This window comes from Cricetulus griseus, chromosome 7 (genome assembly GCF_003668045.3).
Source record: "Cricetulus griseus strain 17A/GY chromosome 7, alternate assembly CriGri-PICRH-1.0, whole genome shotgun sequence".
Taxonomy (NCBI): domain Eukaryota; kingdom Metazoa; phylum Chordata; class Mammalia; order Rodentia; family Cricetidae; genus Cricetulus; species Cricetulus griseus.
Window position 1 is genome coordinate 84,912,019 of NC_048600.1, and position 25,347 is coordinate 84,937,365.

Genomic DNA, 25,347 nt, shown 5'->3' on the forward strand with positions numbered 1-25,347 from the left:
ACTCCGTGAAGGCCCCTGTCTTCCTGGACATCAATGTTGCCTCAACAAGTTCATCTCAACTTTTTCTTTGCTTTAATTTGAATGTGCTCCCCAATGTTTACTCACTAGAAAGTTAACCCCCAATGTCACAGTGCTGATAGGATGCAGGATAAGACTCAATGAGGTCATGAATGTTCTGCTTTCATGAAGGGATTAATGTCATCATCACAGGAGTGGATTCCTGTGGCCCGACAGGACTCGTCATTAAAGACTGCTGGGCTTCACACTCTCAGCCTTCCCTGCTGCCCAATCAGATGGAACAGGAAGATGGGCTTCTCTAGAAGCAGGATCCCTGCCTTGGCCCTTCCCTGTACCCAGAAAGAAATAATCTCAATTCTTTTTATTAAGTGTCTACTGTCAATGTGTTATAGCTGCACAAAATAAATAATCACTCACCCTAAATTCCAATCACCTATACAGTACCTTGTAATTTCTAATTTCTCTACTTTCTGTTCTATACTCTCTCCCTCTGCAGATTTTATCCTTGTCCCAGAATGGAGCAAGCAGTGTCTTGAATCACTGCAGCATCCTCTGACCATAAAAAATGGGTGGAGATGCCCTTCATGGCTAAGGTGATGGAATGCCTCTCATTTCCTCTGGGGAGAAACAGAAAGTTCATAGTTCTTTCTGTGACTCCTATCATCCGCCAGGCCCTCCTGTGTCACCCTTTCCTGCTCAAATCTATACTAGTGGCTCTCAAATCATTGTGTTAAAATGTCACTTGGATGGCCTGCTAAATCAGAAAGCTCAGTGAAGGAAGCTGTTCCATTAGAGATTCTGAGTCACCAGGGATTAAGTGGGGCCTGAGAACCTGCATTTCTGTGGATGTGATGGTGATGGCGAGGGAGAACAGATGATCTGTTCTGGTTTCCTGTCCCTCAGTGGAGCTGCTCTCTCTGCTTCCTCATCCTCTACCTCTGCCTGGAAATTTCTTCTTCTTGCATCAACCACACAGTTCTCATTTGAGAGCTCACCTCAGCTTTGGATGAGGTAAGAAAGACCACCGCCTCACTCTTAGGGTTCTCTGGTACAATTCCATGGACTTTGGGTACACAAGTATCCCCTCTGCTGGTATACAGTGATAGCAAATTATGGGCCATGTCTTCCTTGTTCACTGATGTGCCCTCAGATCCGAAAATAGTGTATGATGCACAGTGGGTCTTGCAAAAATGTTCAATCAGTGAATGGATAGCCATCCTATATCTATAGAACCCTTGGTTTAACATGTGGCATGACAGCTAGGAAGCTAAGGGCAGAAGAAATTCATGGTCATGAACTGAAATTGACTAACTTGTGAGAACATGGGCTTCAGCACAGTCCCTAGAGTTGGAAAATAACTTTCCTGTCCTGAGGCTTTATATCCCATAGTACAGTGTGTGTGTGTGTGTGTGTGTGTGTGTGTGTGTGTGTGTGTGTGTGTGTGTGTGTGTGTGTGTGTGATGCACATAATCCTGTGTGTATGTACACATTAGAGTTGGGACAGTGATACCCATAATGGTTTTTGTTCTCTAAGAGTTTTACTGTGTCTTTCTTAAGTGTGGTTCTGTTTTCATTGTCCCGGTGGTTTGGGTTTCCTGGTGGCTACCATTGTCACACTTGCTGTACCCAGAGGACTAACCACTAACTCACCTTTCATATACTGTTTTTTTTTTATGTGGAAGAACTTATATAGGCATGTTATATGATTCTATTTTTATTAAAAAAGGAAAAAAATCATACAATCTCCCAACACACAGAACCTTTCCTCACTTTGGTTACTGTGGTTCCCTGGTTTCTTCCTGGTTCTGTGTGTCTTTCCTATCACCTCAGGACCCGTTTCCCATCTCAGCTCTGGAGCAGCCACATAGAGCCTGGGTTGACCAGTAGGAGTTCTGTGTCCACCCTTACCATATGCTGGAGATGAGCAGCTGTGGATTCTCTGTCTCCAGGGTCCTGAGCTCCATTATCACCTGGTCACTGAGAGGAGCCTGGTCCAGCCTGCAAGCACAAGAAAGGGCTGCTTATTCTGGGATCCACCACAAGATCATGAGGCTTCAGGGTCCAGGATCCTGGACTCTGTTGTCTGTATATGGAGCCAGTGAGGAGCCTTATTAAGGCTTATTCTTGAGCCAAAACCAGGACAAAGGATGGAGAGCAGCAGGCTGAGCAGAGGGAGATGTGTCCATGGCACAGTCATGTGCAGGATGATCTGAATCCTGGGTGAAGACCTTTGGAACTTTCCAGAACTGAAATGAGGGGTGGCCCTTTACATCCCACCACACAGGCCAGTCATTGGAAACAGACTGTCCTAGGAAAGGTAACATGACAATAGATGAGGGGATTCAGGTTGACAAAGAGCCACAGAGTAGCTACCAGTATTCCTAGTGGCTGGAGGTCATGGCCCTATCCCCATTAGGAATTCTGGACAGAGTATTTCCACAAGCTCCTTTAGTGAAATCCCATGCCCATCCAAGGCTCCAGCCACTTTCTGTTCCAGAGCTTTCTCCAACTCTGCCTTTTCCTGGGCTACTGTCTCCAGGTTGGCCCAACCAAGCCCTGTTTCTCTATCAGACCTTGGAGAAGCCCCCTGGGCCATTCAATAAAGCAGGCCCCCTCACAGCATTGCATTCTCACTATACTGTCGACTCCACAGCACTCAGCAGAGCTTGTCAATACTGAATCACAGCTCACAGGTGACCTATGTCTTTCTATTTCCACACAGCTTCAGGAGGAGAGAGCCATGGGTATTTGATTGTTTCCCTGGGGTTTGGACCAGGGGCCTAATGTGAATGCATGTATGGATTCATGAATGTTTGAAGCACTGTCCTGGAGTAAGGCAAACCTGGGAGTCTGTTAGGATAATAGCCTTGCTAATGCAAATGATTGTACAATGCCCAGCTACCTCCTGGTATCATTTTTGTTTTTACAAATGTATATGTTGTGTCATTACTATCCATGAGGTGGGTGTGACATTCCATTTGATAGATGAGGAGACTGAGTTCTAGAGAAGAAAGCGACTTACCCAAGTCTTAGGGCGTAAGTGGCACCGCTGGTCAGGAGTCAGGCTATTCATGTATTATCTGTCCCCTTTTGTTATGTCTTGTCATCCAGTAACACACCTGTGGCCCTTCCCTTGCCTCCTCCCCAGAGGGAATTCCTGGGTCTTACTTACCTCAGGATTGTGAGTTTACAGGCAGGATTCCTGAGCCCCTCACACAGCAGCTTCACCCCACGGTCACCCAGGTCATTTAGCTGCAGGTCGAGCTCAGTCAGGCTGGAGCTGGCCTTGAGCACTGAGGTCAGGTCCTCACAGTGTCTGGATGTGAGGCCACAGTTGACAAGCCTGCGTGGGAGATGCTCACCATCAGCTTCTCCAGAGCTCACTGCTCTTGGGAACTGAGCTCAGGTCTCCCTTTGTGAGCCCTGGCATGCTGTATTAGCAGTGCTTAGCTCTCTGGAGTGCCTTTTCTAGTCTGGGTGGATAATTCCATGCTCCCCACAGCCTAGCAGCAGTACCAGTGGAATACAGCTTGAGGACCATGGCTCTGCTGACTGGCCATGGCAGAGCTCCACGAGGCCCAGGACAGTTCACTGGTCTATTTCAAGAGCCATCTGAAGTGACATTCATCAGCCATAGAATAGGACATGATCTCACTTGTCATGTGAAATTTTAGTAAAGATGACCTCTATAGAAACAGAGTAGAAGGCTGGTTACAAGAGCAGAGAGAAGGAGGAAATGGGGAGATGTCGTTCCCTGGGCCGGGAGCTTCTGCCCTCCCCAGGATTCACTTTGTCTCTGTGTTCTTCAGCTCTCCTAGTCAGTCCCTTCCTCAGGAAGTTTCCTCCACTGGACACCTCATGAGTCTGTTGTTAGCGAGTGGGGCTCTTTGTTGTATGTCGGTCTCTCATGATCCCCAAGAACAGAATCCATTTGTTTATCATAACATTCTGACCTCTGTTACAGGTGTGATCAAGAGGGTTTGGTGAATATTTGATGAATACCAAGCCTCACCTTAGACTAGCTTTTGCCTTTGCTTTCCTGCCATCCATCCCTACTTCAGGAGAAAACCCATCATGTGTAGACTCACCACAGTGTCTTTACATGGCATCCAGGGTATCTCAGGGTCCTACAGAGATTCCGCAGTGCAAAGCAGCTCAGTAGGTTTCCACTTAGGTCCAGCTCCTCCAGGCTTCCTGTGAACTCAAGAGTGGAAAAGAGAACCTGCCAACTGGCATTAGTGATTGGGGTCCACCTGGACCTGAGGGAGACAGACAGAAACAGAGAGAAGGAGAGAGAGAGAGAGAGAGAGAGAGAGAGAAGGTATGAGGGAAATGAATCATGTGTGCATGGTCTGAGGTGCACAGCCCCACACAACAGAGACTAGGTTTCTATTGCCTGAGCACCAGGCCTGCATATGCCATCCCCAGGATTCACCAGCTTCTATGTTCCAATATCTGGATCCTCTCCTCTGGGTGGTTCCTCATCTAAATCCTTACCATAGCATGCTGTGTGTTTATTTTGTGTGTTTCTTTCTGACTCAGTCTAGGTGTCCCACAGGGTGTGAACCGGTGAATGACATATTTTCTTTTTAGTCGATAGTGTCCAGCACAGGGCCTGGTAATTCAGGTAGCCGTCTTCCCTTTTTATGTGAATGTACCTGCTCTTCTTTGGAACACAATTCTAGAGTCTCATAAAAGAAAACTGGAAAGGGGAGATGGGAAGAGAACTTGGGAGAAGGGGTTGAGGACAACTGTGTGATGGGATGTTGAGCACGATTATAAACATGGCTATAAACACCACAGATATGTTGATTCACATGTCCCCTATGTCTTTTCAAGAGGATGGGGAGTGGAGAGATAGGTAGAGACATGGAGAGACAGAGACACACAAGGAGACAGAGAGAGGCAGAGGAGACAGAGAAGTAAATTGACAGATATACACAGAGAGACAAAGGCAGACAGTCAGGGACACTCATACAGATAACGCATTCCTTTAATGCTAGAAATGAAGTATACAAAGGCAGGTGAACAGTGAATTCTAGGCCAGCCTAAGCTACAAATCTGAAGGGGCTGGAAGTAACTTTACGCCTGGTGTGTGCAACATTTGATCCTAAACACTCCAAACAAAACAATGAAACACACTCAAAACATAGATTAGAAATGGCCAACCTTGGCTGAAACAGAAAGTATATGATGTTTTAACTTTGCAAAATCAAAGAATGTTAAAGAAACCAAATGCTAACCCTTTAAAAAGCTTCATTTATTCTTTACTTTATATGTGTGTTTGTATGCTGCTTCTCTGTGTGCGTTACATGTGTGTAGAAGCCTGCAGAGGCTAGAAGCAGGGCATTGGATCCTCTGGGACAGTAGTTGACAGTGGTTGTGATCCATCTGTGTGAAAGAGCGGCAAGTGGTCTCAAATGCTGAACCACCTGCAGAGCTTTCAAAGGATGGCAGTTTTGATACATGTTTAGTATTTGCACTGACTGAAAATGGAACTACAGAATGTGCTATTCAAAGAACATGAGGCGCCATTATGAGCCACACATACAGAAGTTGCTCATCTTGCCATTTTTGATTCCTTGACTTTGGCCAAGGTCCACTCATTTTCCTTGTGTGCAATGGCCTCCTTTCGGATGTCCCTGCCTTGTCTGACTTTGCCCCTCAATTTTACTTTCCCACTGGCAGTCAATGCCTTTCCTTTTTTCCATGGGGTTGACCCCAGGCTCCTGAGGCTACTGTCATCTGCAAGCAAACTTGTGTTCCTTGTTTTTCTTGCCCTAACTGGTCTTTGTGCTTACTCAGAATTCTTTTGAAGCTCCAAAGCAGACCACTCTACTTGCAACATCTGTATCAAGACCCTTCAAAGCTCACTTTTCTATTGTAACCATAGACACCAAGAAACAACTTATACTGGCCAAGAACAGAAAAATGATCCAATTCACCAAGGTACTCTCCTTAGGCAATATCAGAAAGCTATTTAGAATGGTATCGTACTAGACCTTTAGTAACCTGAGAAGACAGCCTTGATTCATTAAGAAAATAAATGTGAATATAAGATAAAAGAGGTTTATGACTCAGTGTTCTCATATTAAGGTATATAGAGAAAAGATTAAAGGGAATATTGCATTTTTTCTTTCATGCTGTGGGTAAAACCTAGGGTCTTGGGCTTATTAGGTGTGGTGTTTTGAATGAGATGTTACCCAGTCATGGGCATTTGAATGCTTGGTCCTCAAGTGGTGGCACTCTTTGGCGAGGCTTAGGAGATGTGGCTTTGTGGGAGGAAATAAGTCACTGAGGGTAGGATTTACGATTTCAAAGACTTGAGCCATTTCCAGTGCACTCTTTCTGCTTCCTGCCTGTGGTTCTAGAATGAGCTCTCAGCTGCTGCTCCAGTCACATCCTTTCCCTCTGCCATAATGGACCCTGATCCCTCTGGAACATAAGGCCAAATAAACTCTTCTGTAAGTTGCCTTGGCCATTGTGTTTTATCACAGCAAAAGAAAATTAACCGGCACACAAGGCAATCTCTCTACCAAATGAGTAACATCCTTAGTTCCTGATATTTTGAGACAGTGTCACACTATGTAGCCCAGGCTGGCCTGCGACTTCCTTCCTTGTCTCAGACTTCTGAGTTTGGGAAGACAGGTGTGCATGACCAAGCTCATCTATCCCAATTCTTATTGTTGTCCTCTCTGAGGAATGGAATTCTGGAGGATATTTATTTTTGTTGTTTTGATAATTGATAAATCCTCACTCTTCTATAGCAAGCATGTTTTTATTAGTCCATCCTATTAATTTAAAATGAGAGTCATTTAGATCACTTCCTGTATGTGTGAAACACAGCTTGATTACATTTGTTCTCTTTAGTAACCTGAGAAGACAGCCTTGATTCATTCTCCCTCCTCTCCCCATCCTCTTCCTGTTCTCTAACCTTTGATCCACTACTTTTAAGTTATTTGTTTTTCACATGGGCTCTTGCTGTGTTCAGATTGGTGACAAAGTCCTCAAGTATGAGTCATGTCCTGTGTAATTAGAGTATGTGGCTGTATTCTCTCCTAGTGTTGAAATCCTCAGGGCAGCAACTGAAGTTTTCCTCTTGTGATTGATTGGCAGGGCTTGACATAAAATCAGTGCTTAATGAATCATCTAGAGAGGAGAGACACACACTGATACTGGGTCACCACTTCTGCACAGTGGTAGGGAAAACCTGGAAGGAGAGATTTACACTGGCACTGAGATTGATGGGAAGTTAGGAATCCTTTAGGTGGAGCGCCAGGGACATGTCATTTTCATTGACACATACAAGGAAGTCATCTGGGCAGGGAAAATATTAGGACAGTCACACATATGCCTCCTGAGGTGTTAGCAGGAAGACCTTAGGGATAAGGTCACTGTCATTGGGGATATGGGATGGTGAGTGCAGGAGCTGAATGAGTGGTTTCTCATAGATAAAATATGCTAAGAGAGAGTACCAGTAATTGTGGGCCATTTGAACCTTGTGAAGTGTGAAGATTTGAATCAAAGCAGGTGGGTGGTCCTCACTGAGACACAGGGAGAGATAAAAGCTCATAGCCCCAATGCATAGCACACAGAGGCAAGTAGAGAAAGATGGTCAGATTCAGCAGTCAGATGGCACTGGTGACCTGTATCCTGCTGCCCTGGATCAAGCTAAGAGTGCTGCTGGTGCTGAGAACATGTGTGCTCATGGAGTCCACAAGGAAGCTGGAGAGAGGGCTGTGTCTGGATACTCACAGAACCATCGTGGGGGCCGTCAGCATTGGTCCCTGCTGTTCGCAACCATTCATCTGAAGCCTCTTCACATGGAGGCAGAACTTAATGCAGAAAGTGACCACCATGAGGTCCACGTCTGTCTGGACCACCAGGTGCTTCACATTTGTCTGGAACACTGGGTGTCCCATATCCACTGGGACATGCACATTTGCTCCTTCATAATTGTGCATCACTTCTGTCAGGACCTCCTTATCCTGGATCTCATACAGACAATGGAGTAAACGCAGAGAATATGGTTGATGGCAAAGGGTTTCCTCTAGGATGTGCCACCGCAGGTACAACTTTGCTTCCCAACTCAACTTGCAGGTAAAGATCTTCTCTATTTCTCTAATTCCCTGTTTACTCAAAAGACCAAATAGAAAGACCATGGTAGGTGCCTCGCACAAGTCATGTCTTCCATATAATTCCTTCAGTCGTCCTACAATATTTCCCACATAACCACTTCTCTCATAACGCAAAATGTAGGACATGGTTGCAAAGAACTCCTGGAGACACAAGTGGGCAAAGCTGTAACTCCGAGACCGAGGATGCTTTTGCAGGATACCCATCACCAGGAAAGAGGCAATGACATCCTTAGTTAACCCTCGGATCTGAAGATCTATTTCCCTGAACAGGGTCCTTCTTCTCCAGATCCCCTCAGCAGCCAGTGAGCACAGCTCTCTAAGATGGGTTCCTAGGGCACGACCTTGAAGAGTCTGGGAAAGGTATTCTAGGCAGAGGGTTGTGGTGGTCTGTGAGGTCAGTGAGAGGTCTCCCCCTTGCTCCATCTGCTGCTTCAGGCAAGTGCAGACCAGCCAGGACACCCAGGGAATCATGCACAGTGTTGAGAGCACTGGGTTTGATTTAACCAAGCTAACAGCTGCAATTGCCTCTCTTTTCTTTGTGAAATATTTGTAGATATATTTCTTCCGTCCAGACTTAGAGAAACCCAGGACTTCCACCCAACGTGGCTGCCTCAAAGAAGGAATGAACTTCCTTAGATCTGTGATCCGAGCTGTGAGCAGCAAGGAAGCACCAGGCAGAATGGATTTTCCCAGCAAACTGCCCAGCAGCATAGGCACTGGCTGTGGCTGGCTCCAGTGCAGACAGAGCTCAGGATTCTGCATCTCCAAGACCCACGCTGGCTCATCTATGCCATCCAGGATGAAGAGCAGCTTCTCAGGGTGGGACAGGATCTGCCTGATGGGAGCTGAGGGCACAGCCTGGTCTTTGGCTATGAGTTCAGCCAGACTCAGCTGCTTGCACTGGGCCAGCTCTCTGCAGCTGAGGTAGAAGACATGCTGGAAGTGATCCCTGTAGAGCTGGCCTTCCCCCCATGCTCTCCTCACCTGCCTGGCCAACATGGACTTCCCAATCCCAGCAGCTCCCTCTAATATGACTAGCTGAGGCTCTTCCTGGGTGTCTGGAATTGGGTGAAATAAGTCTTGGATTTCAATCAGATGCCCTCTCTCCTCTCCTTTACTTTTATGCCAGCTTTTCCTGACCAAGGTCTCCCACCTTCTTGGATAGGATTTTTGCAGAAGTAGTAGCTTTGTGAAATTTTGGAGCAAATCCTTTGTCTTCCAGGACTCAGTGTGGTAAAGATTCTCTCTTATTTCAATGTGATACCTGTCTGAAATGAATCATAGATTAGGGAAGAAAGGTGGAACATAAGTGTACGCAGTAGAGTTGTTTGTTCTTTGATTCTTTCCTTTCTTTTTTACTTCCACCCTTCAATGGCTGGATGAATTTAGGCATCTGTCTAAGCTGTACCACAGACTGATTGTGGGTGCTGGGATATCCTGAACAGTGCAGTGCAAATAATGAGAGCTTTAGAATAGAAGGCTCTCGTTTAAATCGTCACTTGACCTATAATAATCTTGAATGGCCTTCACCCACACACCAGATAATTATAAATGTTTGTTACAAAAACCAGCTTAAATAAGCACTGTTCCTCCAAATGGCAGTTTGAAACTTAGGTGTTGTGCTCAGTACAGAATCAAACAGATAAAGCTGACTGGAGGCTTCTCCGGAGAAGCGTCCAATCAGTAGCATGCTTAAAGTAAAGATCCAGTGTTCCAACCACTTGATTCCAAACCAAGTAGGTTCTATGTTTAGAAATGCTAACTTACAATTTATTTCACTGTAAATACAGAAGGAACAAAACATCACTGATCAGTCCAGAAACTACCAAGAAAACAGTACAAGGGCAATAGGAAATTCAGTCTGTTTTGCTCTTCTTCCCGCTGTTTAGATCCCACAATATCTGCAAATGCCATGAACATGACGATCCTTGAAAGCCTGTAATTCTAGTCCCCTTAACTATTTCAGAACATTGTGTTGTTTTGTGATGTATGAACATTAACACCTGGCTGAGTAACCCAGAGAGTCCTCACTCTGGGCAGTCATTCATTGGATTATGTGAACACCCTGTAAAAGAAGGCCACACAGGAACAGGTGAAGTCAGAACAGCTCACATGCATCACAAAAAATATGCAACTTCTGCAGGGCGTTGGTGGCGCACGCCTTTAATCCCAGCACTTGGGAGGCAGAGGCAGGCAGATCTCTGTGAGTTCGAGACCAGCCTGGTCTACAAGAGCTAGTTCCAGGACAGCCTCCAAAGCCACAGGGAAACCCTGTCTCCAAAAACCAAAACCAAAACCAAAACCAAAACAAAAAACAAAAAACAAAAACCCAAATAAAACCTATGCAACTTCTAAGTCACAGACGGAAACTCCACATATTCTCCTTGGAGTCAAAATTTCCATTAGTAGAAATTGGTGGCAATAGGTTAAGTGTTTATTGCATATACTGGGGTCAGAATGTGCAGGATCAAATATTTGCTTTGACTTAGTGGACTTCCTCCTGTCACTCACTAATTAATAAGTTAGTGAAAGCATGGCAGGCACTCCATTAAAGTTAATTAAAGTGCACTGCATAGCCTACTGTTTCCATGAATTTTTTTTTAAATGGGTTCTCCCTGCTAATTATCCCTGGAGACTGAATTCTTTTTATTTGATACATTCAGTTTTGTCATTTATTTTTCACTGTAGTAGTATCTTGCCTGTGAACTAGTGTCCATGCCCTTTGGGCATTTTTACAGGTGTGGACCGGACCGGTTTAAGGTAGAGGAGTGGGGAAGGAAGACCCTTGCAGATAGCATCGGGGAGGCAAGGTCTGTATCCTTTGAGTAGTTACTTGGCTGTTATCTGTGAAACACTAACACCAATAAACACCTAATTATCATTCATCTCGGGCCTGTGAACTCATTATAATGCTTCACCTTCATTTCACAGTTCATGCCAATAAGGAGATCACATACTTGTATCTTAAAAAAAAAATTAAGCCAGGGACCATCATCAAAATCCCTCTAGCTGGGGTACAAGATTATTATGTAAGCCCAGTGTAACAGTGTATTGATTTAATGGGGGGGGGGTGATGAGATAAGGGGAGAGGGAAGGACACAGTTGGTGAGAGAAAAAAAGTCAGTCATTGAATTATGAATGCAGGAACAACTATTAAAATGGTAGCACACAAAACAGTAACTGGAATCAGCATTTTCTTGCAAGGACTCAGCTTATGGAAGAAAACCTTTAATCACCATTGCATAAAACACCTATATGAGTCGGGGGTTGGTGGTGCATAACTTTAATCCCAGCACTCGGGAGGCAGAGAGAGTCGGATCTCTGTGAGTTCGAGGCCAGCCTGGTCTCCAGAGCAAGTGCCAGGATAGGCTCCAAAGCTACACTGAGAAACCCTGTTTCGAAAAACCAAACCAAACCAAAACAAAATACCTATAAGAAGTAAAAATTGGTTTTGAAAAACATTGGTAGAGAATATACTCTAGAAAGTGGAGGTAAAGATGTAAAAACTCCAGCAGCAATTTAATAAAACAGTTGCATCTGGTCGGCTGAGGCCAGCATCTAATGAGGACAAAAGCCCTGTCTGTGGGGGATTTTGTACAGTATTACACTGTACATAAAAGAAACTGAATCATTTTCACAAGTATTAAAAAGATTCATGCAATCAAAGTTCTTTTTTACATGCACTTCAATTCCACAGCAAGGGTGGCCTAGAACACCTAAACACAGAAGAGAACATTCATGCAAGATATCTAACTCCTTGATAAAATAACGCATACACTTCAAAATGATTGCACCCAGGGCTTTCTGCAACCACATGGTAGTGGTTATGAAGAACGTGGCCCCCGCTATCAACATCTAGAAAGCAGCCAGCACCTTCTGTGTGTTTTCTCTTTTTGCATTTTTCTTCTCCATTTTCTTTTCTTTTTTAAAAGATTTATTTATTTATTTATTATGTATACAGTGTTCTGCCTGCATGTGTCCCTGCAGTTCAGAAGAGGGCACCAGACTACATTACAGATGGTTGGGAGCCACCATATGGTTGCTGGGAATTGATCTCAGGACCTCTGGAAGAACAGGCAGTGCTCCTAACTCCTGAGCCATCTCTCCAGCCTCTTCTCCATTTTCCTTAATCAACTCTGCTGTTGTTGCTGCTTCTCAGCAAAACTGGTAAAAACAAAATTATAATCATTGAACATAGCACTCTGGCAATCAAGATGTTTAAAACCTTTACTCTTCTGGGGGTGAAGAAAGCACTGTTTGACACTTAGAACTCTGATTAACAAACAAGGTGGTCACAAATTTTCCTGGCTCGAAGACTTCCACAACCTTTTTGATCAGGTCATCATAGGAAGTCCTTCTTAGGTTTGTTTCAATGCTAACATAAGAGAATTCTGGTTCTGGAGTGATGTGAATAGGCCAATATGTCCCATGTGATCTCATTCCATTCACTGAGTAGCCACAAGGATTGAACAGTGTGGCATCCATGACAGAGCTTGGTATGGGATCATGAATTCCACTCTCATGAGTGACATCTTTGCAGTCACGCCATCTTTCATGTAGAACTGGTGCATAATTGCTGGGTCAAGCTCACTCATCAGAATTGCCAGGGTTTGATCTGGCTGATTGATTACTTGGTTCTCTGGGAAATGCTAAGTATACCAGTACCAACAGCCAGAATTTGTATGTCCCATACAACATGATGCTCCATTTGGAAAAACTGCATTAAGAAACTTGATTTCTTCCTGGAAATTTCTGTGTGAGTACCCTTGGTGAGAAGGCTTCATGAAATTCTTAAGAGAATAAAAGAAGCTTTGAATCGAGTCAAACCTACTGTAATCCCTAGCAAGTTTCAGTGGGGGAGCCAGTGCTTTCAGTAACTGGGTGGCACCACATCTCTTCATAAAGAAACATCTCTTGGAGACAAACATGTTTCCTTCTTGTCAGTCTTTGTCAGATGTATGATTGAGCATTGCACATCCATCAAAAGGATCCCACACAGATCTCGAGATGGTGCCAAGATCCCCAGATCCCCTGGCTTGTGTCAGAATGCTGCCTGGAGAACCAGACCTCTTGCAGTTTCCCGGTCCCTTTGGAAAAGCGTGCAGCTTCCATCACCATGAGTCTAGTGAACAACCAACAACCACAGAAAATCAACTAAATTAAATCTCTTCTTTCACTGCTCCCATCAGGATTGTTCCAGCTGTGTTACTAACGTTCAGGTTCCTTTTTTTTTTTTGCTATAATTTTGTATTAGCTTTAAAAAAGACTAATAAAATCTTCCCAGATATTTTTGTGAGCAAAATTTGAGTATGAGTCTGCTGGAAATAGGGGCAGATATAGTTCAGTCTCTTGTAGTCTGTTGCTTTCCTTTTAGTTAGCGAGCGCTAGCTAATGTTGCTGGCCACACGGTATAAGCCTAGTTTTTTTTTTTTTTTTTTTTTTTTTTTTTTTTTTTTTTTTTTTTTAAGCTGAGCAGTCATAGTCTCTACTTGGACTTCCAGACTCCAGAACTATAATTTAATATACATGTTCTAAATAAACAACAAAAACCAAAACCACTGGGCATGGTGGTGTAGTCCTATAATTCATCCTGTAATTGATAATATCTAATAGAGAAGCCATTTCCATATCACCCAGGAACTTCTAATTCAATGAGCTGTTCAGTTACAGTGACTTCTTACTCCTCATAGCTTCATAGTTGCTGTTTTTGTTTCCAAGGTTACTGTATTACACAGATGCTACTTAATTTGTATGCTTCTATAGATGCCTCAAGTCTTTCCTATTTTTCTTTTTCCCTTCCTGTTCTGAATGGGGAGTGGTGGGACTGATTAAGTCAGTTGATGTCCTTCAAGCCTGGGTCATATTTTAAGGCCCTGGATTCTATAAGCTTACTGCAAGCTGGCAATAGAAGGAATGCTTTTCTTCAAGTGTAGCTCAGATTGTGAAGGTGGCATCGTCTACCGCAGAGAGGCGGTATTGCTCAAGGTCAGGCCCTTGGCACTCAAGGCCTGCACTTCCCTGGCTTTAGAGTAGCTGCCCTCGTTGCTCTGATGTCAGAGAGAGGAAGACAGAGGTGTGAAATGACTGAATACATTCTACTGTGAGTCTTCACATCTCTAAGCCCTGTTCTACTTGTCCCCAAGGTACAGTAGCCGTCTTCCTCTCAAAAGTGTTTGTGAGGTTTAAGCACAAGTGAGAAGTGAGTGAAGCCCTGAGCACAGGGGCTCACATGAGTGGGTGCTCAGCAAACACCTGATGACCCTGTGACCAATGGGAAGTGAGTGATGAGGGGTCCTGTGCTAAGGGATTCTCGTGTCTGCCAGTTCCCTGCCCAGAGAGCCAGCTGTGTTCTTGGGCTGGAGCAGACATTGTCCTCAACTCCAAGAACGTGGTGGTAGTAGTGCCCTGCCCAGCAGTGAGATTCCAGGGGCAGGATTTCTAGGGTGGTGCCAAGGGCTTCCAGGTTTTGGGTGCTATGCCTGTGCACATTTCCCCAGGGGACTGAGTCTTTCTCACAACTTTGTGTCACCTTAAGGAGCTCATCTCACCTGAGCAGTGAATTTCAACCTCCAGCTGGAATGCTGTGCTAGGGGTTGGGAGGAGGTTCCCAGTCTCAGACAACCCCTCTGATGGGTGATTCCTGGCCTGGAAATTCATGGTCTGGGGATGTGGCTGTAAAGGCTTGGTGAAGGTGTGAGTATAGCTTCTCCAGTGAGAAAGAACAGGGAAGAAATGGCCAGTTCCCCAACACCTGTTGTGCTTCAGACACTTACATCCTGTGAGATGGCATGAGGGCTAGTATTGTCAATGTCACAGAAACAAAGCACCTAGCAGAAATGTCCCTGGGAGGACATGTAGGGATAGGTTAGGTTAACTGAGGTATGCCCACCTTAATAGTGGGTGGCACTATTTAAGGCCTGGAGTCCTGGAGTCCTAGACCCAATAAAAAGAAAAAATTGAGCTGAGCACCAGCATTTGATGGGGGATATTCTTCTGTATATATGTTTTTCTTATTGGTTGATGAATAAAATACTGATCGGCCAGTAGCCAGGCAGGAAGTATAGGCAGGGCTACCAGACATGGAGAATTCTGGGAGAGGATGTGGAGAGACACTGTCAGAGGAGATGGCGCATAGCTGCCGAAGGAGTAACAGGTCCCGACATTCTCCAGTAAGATAAGACCATGTATAAATACATGGATTAATAGTTATGGGTTAATAATTAAGAGAAATAGCTAGCCAGTAAGAAGCCTAATCCATCAGCTAAACAGTTTATAATTAATATATGACTCTGTGTGTTTATTTGTGGCTAAATGGCTGTGGGACCAGGTGGAACAGAAACTCCGTCAACAAGCATTCCTCTCCTTCTGTTCCCAACTAAACACAACATGACCAGATGTTTCAGTCGCTGTAGCTATAGAGTTTTGTCATGAAAGACTAAATTCTCGCTCTGTAAACAACATAAACATGTTCTACTTTAAATTGCTTTTTTGTCACAATTACATGATGAATTATTAATACCCCTGGATTAATACATTTAAATAGGTTTTATTATGTAGTTCAGTTTGTTCTTGATCTCAGGCATCTACAACCTAATGTGAGGTGGGAAGAATGGACTTTGAAGAGAAAGATAAGTGTTAGGTGTAGGTAGGACAGGATTTTCACAGAGCAGCAACAGGATGAAGGAGGAGGAAATCATTTCTCAGGATCCCATTGTCCTAAATTCCAGCCCTGCATATGTCTCTATGTTCTATGAACTTGAACAAATTAACCTCTCTGTCTAGACTTTGTGCACAGGAGAGACGTGGCTACTTTGATGATTCAGAAGAGGACGAGGCAAGGATGTGGCCTGTGTAAGTGAATGTGAGAGAAGTCAGTAGAAGAAACTGGCTGAAGCTGAGGCAGGAGCCTACCTTCTTTTCGGAGTCCACTTCAAGAGAATAGATCTTCTTGGAGCTTCAGAACCTGCATGGCTCCTGGGATCCTCAGTTCCCACTCATATTTTGAGCTGAATTCTGGGTGCTACTTGGGCTAGGCTCTCTGCTGATCCCCACGGGTTCCAGGTTCCCCTTGTGTCAAATGCAACTTCAGCACTGCAGAGCCCACAGGGAATATCTCTAGCTTGTAACTCTTGGCTCTCCACCATGGCTGCTCTGCCCTTCCATTTAAGTCTCTTATTTCAGGTCTTCATACAGGTGGCGGCTCACTGGTGAAGAACTACCATCTATGTGCCCTGGGAGTCTCATCCACAGCTGTCAGCTCAGCTTACCTTGGCTTCTGAATCCGGACTCATACGTGCCCACTTAACAAACCCCTTACCTGATATTGTCATTGATCTCCAATCTTCATGGCCTGACCTCAGTATTGTTGAGGTGTATTCGTCAATAAAGGGATCCATGTAGGGTCTCGTATATCCTGGAAATGATGAAGAACAGGCTATAGGAAGAAAAGTTGTTGTGTGCTTGTCAGAGAGGCAGCAGTAGGAGTAGCTGGGTGGCAAGGCTGGGGTCCTTCCTCCTTACCATCATACCCTTCTCCACAGTCTCCTGGAGAGAAGGATGCTCTTACAGGTGCTGCAGGGAAACAGTCCTGCCCTGGGAACATGATCTTCACACACCTGTGTCTGTGTTCTCTTGTACTTGTGTGAATCTCCATTCCTCTCTGAGCCCCAGCTCCCTCATGTGGGTCTCTGAGCTTCTCTGTCTCACAGGGATAGATAGGATCTCATGGTGTAGTTCAGGCTGGCCTTGAGCTCAGACTCCTCCTGCATTAATTTCACAGGTTCTGGGATTATAAGAATTTGTCCATGACCAGCTAGTAATCTTATTTTTTGAAGCCTTATGATTTTTTTTTTAGCATTAGATCTAAAACCTCTAGGTGGATATAATGTCTATGAGGTATAGATTCTGACAAATGTCTTGGGGGCTTAGGCGGATTTTTCAAATGATAGCTGACAGTATCTGAGTACATCCTAAGGAGGGGGGTGAGCATCTTTAAAGTGCAGTTTTGATACTCAATGAGACACGAGCATGGAAGCTCAGGATGGAGGGGGACAACAGGAAGCTGTGTGAGATGAGCTTTAATATCCTCAGATGGTGGAATGGCTTTTTCTTGTCACACAATAAGTGAAATCAGTGTGGCCTCAGAAGGCAATGGTTTTTGATTTGGTAGTGAATGTTTCCAAAGCTTAATGTGGGGTAGGGAGAATGAACTTTGAAAGGAAACATATTAGGAAGGACTTTCGCACTGTAGCAGCAGGATGAAGGGGAAGTCACCGATTTCCCAGGCACTGAGTGTTCTAGATTGCAGCCCCGTGTCTGTCCCTATTTGCTGTGAGCTTGGACAAGTTAACCTCTCCCTCTACACATTGTGTACTGGAGAGAGGTGGCTACTTTGATTCTTGAGAAAAGGAAGAGGCAAGGGGCTGGCCTGGGTAAGTTGAGATAAGGGAGTCACTAGAAGACACTGGCTGAAGATGAGGCAAGAGCCACCCTCTTTTCAGGGTCCATCTTAAGGGATTAGAACTTCTTAGAGTTCCAGGACCTCCCTGGGATTTTCAGTGCCCACTCACTATTTTGTGCTAAATTCTGGGTGCCAGTTTGGCTAGGCTCGTTGCTGACCCCCTAGGTTTCCCTCCTGTCAAATGCAATTCAGCCCTGCAGAGCCCACAGGGAACGTCTCTAGCCTGTGACTCTCAGCTCTCCACCACGGTTGCTCTGCCCTTCCATTTAAGTCTCTTATTTCAGGTCTTCATACAGGTGGGGGCTCACTGGTGAAGAACTACCATTTATGTGCCCTGGAAGTCTCATCCACAGCTGCCAGCTCAGCTTTTCTTTATTTCTACACACAGACTGGCGAGGTTCCCATTTAACCAGATCCTTCCTTCTCATCTGAGTGTCTGAGATTCATGGCCAAAGCCCAGTAGTTCTGGTGAGATGCCCTGGCTGAGGGACTCCTTGTTAAGTGCCCCTGCACCTTGAGCCTGAAATGAAGAAGAATGGGCTCTGGGAAGGAAACAGTTGTGTGGTTGTCAGAAAGACAGAAGTAGGAGTCAGGGGAGCAAGCCTGGGGTTCTCCCTGCTCACACTCACAGCCTTCTTCACAGTCACGTGGGAAGAATGATGCTCTCAGAGTTTCTGCTGAGAAATGGTCCTGCTCTGGGACCATGGATCTCACATCTGTCCTGTCTCTGCACTAGTCCTCAGTGGGAGTCTCTAGTCTTCTCTGTGAGCCTCAGATCCCTCATGTGGGGCTCTGAGCTTCTGTCCCACAGAGTTGCAAACTACAATGATAACAGTAGCAGCAATTGCATGGACTTGTACTTACAGTTCTGGAACATTAATTCAATATTGTGCTATTTTATATTCAATGTGAATTATCACTTTACTCCCACAGCCCAAGGAAACAGGCTTTTGCCCTCTTCTTGTTTCCCAGATGGAGACATGGAGGCTGAGGGCTCTAAAGTGACTTGTCCAAGGTGGTAGAGCCATGACTGGAGTCTGCCTCTGTCCAGCTCTAAAGTCTGGGCTTGCAATTCAAGTGTCACCAAACGCTTCTTTTGGGAGCTGGCTTGAACTTGTGCTCACCCCTCTCAGAGGGCATTCTGAATGCCTGTCTCACCCCACTACTCCAGCTTCAGAGTGCTCCTCCCCAGGGGCCCGAGGATGCACTCCTGGTGAAGAGGGTGGGGTGCTAAGTTTCCCTTAGGGGTTTCTGCCATGCCTCTTGGGTCCAGACTCTCCTGGGCTTGTGAGTATTTCTGACAGAGGTTAGCATGTGCATGGAAACCTGGCAGGAGGACTCAGTGGTGACGAAGGGTCACAGTAGTTGTGGTTGGGGTCCTTATTGTACTTACTTAGTATCAAGTCCTTCGCTGCCCCAATTTTGATCCTCTGCAGCTCCCAATTGTCATCAGTGGGGTCCAAGGCCTGTTGACCCTTATGCTGAGTCTCCTCAGTGCCACCCACCTTCTTGGACTGAGCTTCTTCCATGGTGACATGGCTCTACCACCTCAGATGATGCTTGGCTGTGCAGCTCACACTGGTCCTACTTCTCCCTTCTGTTGTTGCTCCAAACAGGAGGCCAGGGCTTTCTTGTCTCTGACAGCTGTTTCTGCTTTGGTAAAGGGTGTTTGATCAGGATTGATGGAGGAGAGCTGGAAATAAAGAAAGGGCAGAGCAGCATCTATAGGGACAGATTGTCCTGTGATCAGAACACATGAAGGACTCTGGTCTCTCCTGGGGTTGGAGGCTGTGTGTCCAGGTGTAGGGGCTTGAGCTCTGCAGGGCAGAAGAGGAAGGTTTATCAGTGGATGTTTTTTTTTTTTTATAGTTTTGTGAATGATGTCAGCAGATGTTCTCTATTGCGTTGCCTCTCCTGTCAGGCAGTGTGCTTATCATTATACTGAGTGTGTGTGTGGGGGGGCATTTAGCTTGTCTAAAGTTTCTTCTTTTTGGTCATTAAGGTCATTTATCTGACCCTGAGGGCTGATGAAAGGAAGGGGAGTTTATTCTCTCATTGTCTACTTTCTGTGGGAGGATGATGATGAAGGTGGGGCTAGGCTCTGTCCCTAGGGCTTAATGGGGCAAAGGTTGGGTTGACTTCATGAACCAGGAAAGGAGTTCAATCTACTGCAGTGGATTCTGTGACTGTCACCATTTTCTCCTGGAGAAATCTTTGCAAACAGCTAATAGACCTGGGCTATAGAGAGTAAATTCAGACTGAAGACAGAAGACCCAGTGAGCCCCTAACCTAAGGGTAGCCATTGTCCTCATGTGTAATGTGATGGCCATGATTTGATCCAGGAGGAACTTGTATGAAACTTTTAAAGGACAGGGTGAAAATGGCACTTAAAGATAAAGAGGAATGGAGAGATCTAGGGGAGGAGACAGAGTGGAGGGGGAAAAAAGCCCATCCTTAGGAAGATGCCTGTCACTAAATCACTGTCTGGTCCTTAGTTAAAAGTCTTTGGCCCTCTCAACCAGCCTGGGTTTGTTGGTGCAGAAGCAGCACTGTTCCTAGTGGAGAGCACAGTTCCCACCACTAGCAGCAGACAGGAGAGCTATGTCTCTTTAACTTTGAGAATCACAGCATCAAACACCTGGCTCAGGCATAGCCATGGAAAGTGATGGAGAGGAGGAGTGGGAAGGTGGACATTGAAGAATGGAGGGTGGGGAAATGTAGGGATGGGAAAGCAAGGGATGGAAGGAGGCAGGACATGAAACATGACAGCTGGGAGGATTAGAGGATGCTAATCAAGGGGGAAGGGTTGAGGATGGAGGAAGTGGGTGTTGGGTTTACAGGGACAGGAGCATGAGGGGATAGGAAGACAGGGGTGCAGGATGCAGGGATGGAATGTGCAGGACACTCACTATTCCATGTTCCTCATCTTCCTCCTTCTCTACTGTCCCACTCTGAGGAGATCCATCCTTCAGCCATCACTGTGACAGAAGGGGCAGTGGGGAGAAGCAACCCAGAGGGGGACTCAAGAGGTTAGGCTGAGTTCAGAATAAGTCCTATGAAGGAATCTTTAGAAGTTTCCTGTTCCTGGCACCACACAGAGGGAAAAATCCAGAGACAACTAAGCTGGAAGGTCAGTTTACTCAGAGAAAACCAAAGAGCCACATGGACAAGTGTGGGGGGCTAGGCTGACCCAAGGCTTTCTCAGAGGCTCTGATGAAAGGACTAAGAGAACATTAGATCTGTGTCCATGTCCAGGAGTGGACTTGGTGAGGCTGGTCTAATGTTGGAGCTAGTGCCCTGCAGGAATTGAAGTTGTTTCTTCCGGGGACCCAACACTTCCCCCTGGGGTGTGGCTATCAGCAGTGTCAGAGGGATCTTGTTATTGTTGCAAACATTTTCTGACTTAGCTCTGTGCTGACCTTCCCTTGCAAATAGCCTATACGAGGCTGTAATTTTTAATACATTTGCATGGCATAAGTCATGAGATCATGCAGGAATTGCTGCTCCCAGCTATTGCCTTTACCTTTCTTTATTTCTCATTCTGCATCTTCCCTCTTAAAACCACACTATTAGTAACCCTTACTCCTGCAGCTTCAGGTCAGGCCAGAGAGAGGAGGGTGCAGGATAGATTATGACAGGAGCAGGCACATGAAGCATGCAGGTGAAGCCAGCAACCTCCCACCCACTAGAGTTGGCCATTAGAGTCTTCAAGCAGGGGCTGGAGCCTGATCCCCGGCTCTCAGATGAGTCCCTATGTGGACCACAGTATGCCTTAGTGCAGTCAGGGCAGCACTTATCTTCCTACTCAAATGGTTTGGTGGAGTCTGTTGGTCCCACTACTCACCCTGCTCTTCCTCGGGGTTCACTGATGTGTGTCCCTGGCCAAGGCTCCTCAGCTAGAAATACTATTCTGTGAAAGTGAAAGAGACTCTGGCTCCTCCAGGAAGCCAGGCATCAGAGTCTGCGCAGAAGTTCTTTCTCTGAATCCTGGGGGTTGAGGTCCAACATTATGCAGTTAGTTTCCTGTTGTGAAGTCTGTGCTGGTGTCTGAGCTGAGGGAGGAGTCAGGCTTGAGCGCTTCCTCCATTCTTGCAGAGACCTCTGCCTCCTGAGTCAGAACTCATGTCTGAGCCTCACTTCCCTCATCTACTAAAGTGGGGCCTCCCAGGTTTGCCACAGGTTCCAGGAGTTCAGCAGTAGCTCCCGGATCTCCCAGATTTGTGGATCTCTGCAGTCTCTCTCCTCCCTGTAGGCTGCCCGGCCCACAGGCTCTTCATTTCAGGAAGTGGCTCTCAGGCTCCTAACCCTGGGTCATTTCTCACTCCCGGACTCTCCTAAACCTCAAATCTGGTCTGTGATTCCCATTAACACTTTATTCATTTTTTATTTTCTGTCTGTGTGTGTGTGCTGTGTGTGCATGTTTGTGTGTATGTGGAGTCACATGTGTGTGCATGTTTTTGGCCTGAGAGCTTATGGATTTGTCTAGTCTAGCTAGTCACCCAGCTGGGGGTACTCCCTGCTTCCCACTCCTGAGCTCTGGGATTACAAGCCTTAGCCACGCCCAGCAGGGATTTGTGAGGATGCTGTGGGTCAGAGCACATGTCCTCATGCTTGCAGAGCAACTGCTTTATCCTCTGAGCCATCTCTCCAGCCCTCACACTGGCTCTTAATCAGATCTGTAATCTGACTCTTTTCACTGTGCCCAAGGAGACTGCTGGTCCAGCCAGCATCCTGGGTCTCTGCTACAGCTTCCTAACTCTTCCACTTGATGCTTTATATTCTCTGTCTTGAAGTCAGAATCACAATCTAATATGTAAATTTAGTTTAAATAACCTGACCTCTCTTTTACAATCCTCTCTGTCTTATTGTGAAACACCCTTCCCTTGCACTGGGTCACAAGACTCTGCTTGGCCTGACTCACCCCACCCTGCCTTTTTGTGTCATTAGACCCTGTTTCTCTCTCTTCTCTCAGTCTCTTATGTGTCCTTTGCTCTACCTTCCTACTGCTCCACATTCCTTGAACTCACCAGGAATGTGTTCACCTCAGGGCCTGTGCACTGGCTTCACCATTTTATTTTTTTTATCATTTTTTAAAATTTGAATTAGAAACAAGATTGATTTACATGACAATCCCAGTTCCCTTCTCCCTCCCTTCCTCCCCAACCACCCCCCCAACTAAAACTCTACCTATCACATACCCCTTCTTCTATTCTTCACCTGACTCAACCTTTCTGCTCCCTCATGACCTCTGCATCCTTCCTCTTCTTCCCTTCTCATTCTCGTAGCTCCCTCCCCCGTCTTCACATGCTCTCAATTTGCTCAGGGGATGGGCTTCACCATTCTTTTAGAATAACTTTCTACTGGGTGGAAGCTTGCTACTCCCTTTCTGAAGCAGCTCTGCCCTTCCAAAATTTACCCTCCTTTATTCTTTGGTTTGACACTTGCTGCCACCTATCGGCATAAACTCGCTTTCTTTCTGTCATTTCTACTTTAAATAGAATGGAAAATCTTGGAAGACAGGGCTTAGCATGTTTGTTCATTTTCATGTCCCCTGGTCCCAAGTTAGTGCCTGACCCACAATATCAGCACAAAGGTCCTCACAGTCTCTGAGAGCTAGTTATTTCTTAATATTGACATTTCTTTATTTGTGGCGTGTGTGTGTGTGTGTGTGTGTGTGTGTGTGTGTGTGTGTGTGTGTGTGTGATGTGATATATGTATACACGCATGCCATGGATCACATGTGCAAGTCCTAAGACATTTAGGAGTCAGTTCTTTCCTTCAGATATGTGTAACTCTGTAATCTGCTTCAGAACACCAGGCTTGGTGGCAGGCGCCTCCTGTGTGAATCTTTTCCTGGGAAAATATTATTGACACATGAGGGCCATGCCCATTGTGGGCGGTGCCATCCCCAATGAGGTGGTACTGGGTTTTTAACAAAACAGGCCTAGGAAGCCCAGGAGAGCAAGCCAGGAAGCAGCATTACTCCTTGGCCTCTGCTGTAGTGTTCTGATAAAATATTTCCTGAAACAATATATTTTGAACATTCAGACCACTATAACTTCCACCAACAATGATTACGGTACAGGTCTTTCACTTTTTTTGGTTAGTGTTACCCCAAGGTATTTATGTTGTTTGTGGCCATTGTAAAGGGTGATGTTTCTCTGATTTCTTTCTCCACCAATGTGAAATCGGTATATAGGAGGGCTACAGATTTTTTTTTTTGAGTTAATCTTGTATCCTGCCACTTTGCTGAAGGTATTTATCAGCTGTAGGAGTTCCCTGGTAGAGTTTTTCGGGTCACTTATGTAGACTATCATATCATCTGCAAATAGTGAGAGTTTGACTTTTTCCTTTCCGATTTGTATTCCCTTGATATCCTTTTGTTTTCTTATTGCTCTAGCTAGAACTTCGAGGACAATATTGAAGAGGTATGGAGAGAGTGGACAGCCTTGCCTTGTTCCTGATTTTAGAGGAATTTCATTGCGTTTCTCTCCATTTAATTTGATGTTGGCTGTCGGCTTGCTGTATATTGCTTTTATTATGTTGAGGTATGTTCCTGTTATTCCCTGATTTCCCAGGACCTTTATCATGAAGGGGTGTTGGATTTTGTCAAAGGCTTTTTCAGCATTTAGTGAGATGATCATGTGATTTTTTCCTCAGTCTGTTTATATGGTGGATTACATTGATGGATTTTTGTATGTTGAACCATCCGTGCATCCCTGGGATGAAGCCTACTTGATTGGGATGGATGATTTCTCTGATGTGTTCTTGGATTTGATTTGCCAATATTTTATTGAGAATTTTTGCATCAATGTTTACGAGGGATATTGGTCTGTAGTTCTCTTTCTTAGTTGTGTCTTTGTGTGGCTTGGGTATCAAGGTTATTGAAGCTTCATAAAAAGAGTTTGGTAATGAATGACCCTTCTGCTTCTATTGTGTGGAATACTTTGAGGAGAATTGTTATTAATTCTACTTTGAATTTCTTGTAGAATTCTGCACTGAAGCCATCTGGACCTGGGCTTTTTTTTTGGTTGGGAGACTTCTAATGACTGCTTCAATTTCATTAGGGGTTATAGGTCTATTTAAGTTGCTTATCTGTTCTTGATTTAATTTTGGTAAGTGAAATCTGTCCAGAAAATTGTCCATTTCCTTTAGATTTTCAAATTTTGAGGAATATAGGTTTTCAAAGTATGACCTGATGATTCTCTGAATTTCCTCTGTGTCTGTTGTTATGTCACCCTTTTCATTCCTGATTTTATTAATTTGCATGTTCACGCTTTGTTGTTTGGTAAGTTTGGATAAAAGTTTGTCTATCTTGTTGATTTTCTCAAAGAATCAACTTTCTGTTATATTGATTCCTTGTATTGTTCTCCTTGTTTCCATTTTATTGATTTCAGCCCTCAATTTGATTATTTCCTGGCGTTTGCTCCTCCGGGGTGTATTGGCTTCTTTGTTTTCTAAAGCTTTCAGTTGTGCAGTTAATTCTCTATTGTGATTATTCCTCTGTTTCTTCATGTGGGCACTTAGTTCTATGAACTTTCCTCTTAGCACTGTTTTCAAAGTATCCCATAGGTTTGGATATGTTGTGTCCACATTCTCATTGAATTCTAGGAAATCTTTAATTTCTTTTTTTATTTCTTCCTGGACCCATGAATTGTGCAATTGGGTGTTACTTAATTTCCATGAGTTTGTAGGTTTTCTGTAGTTCGTGTTGTTGTTGAATTCTAATTT

The 25,347-nt window shown here is 45.0% G+C and overlaps 1 protein-coding gene and 1 pseudogene across 1 annotated transcript in view; both read right to left on the bottom strand.

Annotated features, from left to right (window-relative positions):
* Positions 1–22,444, bottom strand: part of LOC100756703 (NACHT, LRR and PYD domains-containing protein 1a-like) — a 43,431-nt gene extending 20,987 nt beyond the window's left edge. The window contains exons 1-7 of the mRNA XM_027426858.2: positions 21,461–22,444; positions 19,010–19,433; positions 16,474–16,569; positions 7,774–9,424; positions 4,107–4,277; positions 3,191–3,361; positions 1,927–2,016 (exon numbers count right to left, since the gene is read on the bottom strand). Of these exons, the coding sequence (XP_027282659.1) occupies positions 1,927–2,016; positions 3,191–3,361; positions 4,107–4,277; positions 7,774–9,424; positions 16,474–16,569; positions 19,010–19,145 (2,315 nt within the window). The 5' untranslated portion in view covers positions 19,146–19,433; positions 21,461–22,444. The remainder of the gene's footprint in view (positions 1–1,926; positions 2,017–3,190; positions 3,362–4,106; positions 4,278–7,773; positions 9,425–16,473; positions 16,570–19,009; positions 19,434–21,460) is intronic.
* On the bottom strand, positions 12,215–13,550 carry LOC100773963 (annotated as a pseudogene).
* Positions 22,445–25,347: the final 2,903 nt, after the last annotated feature.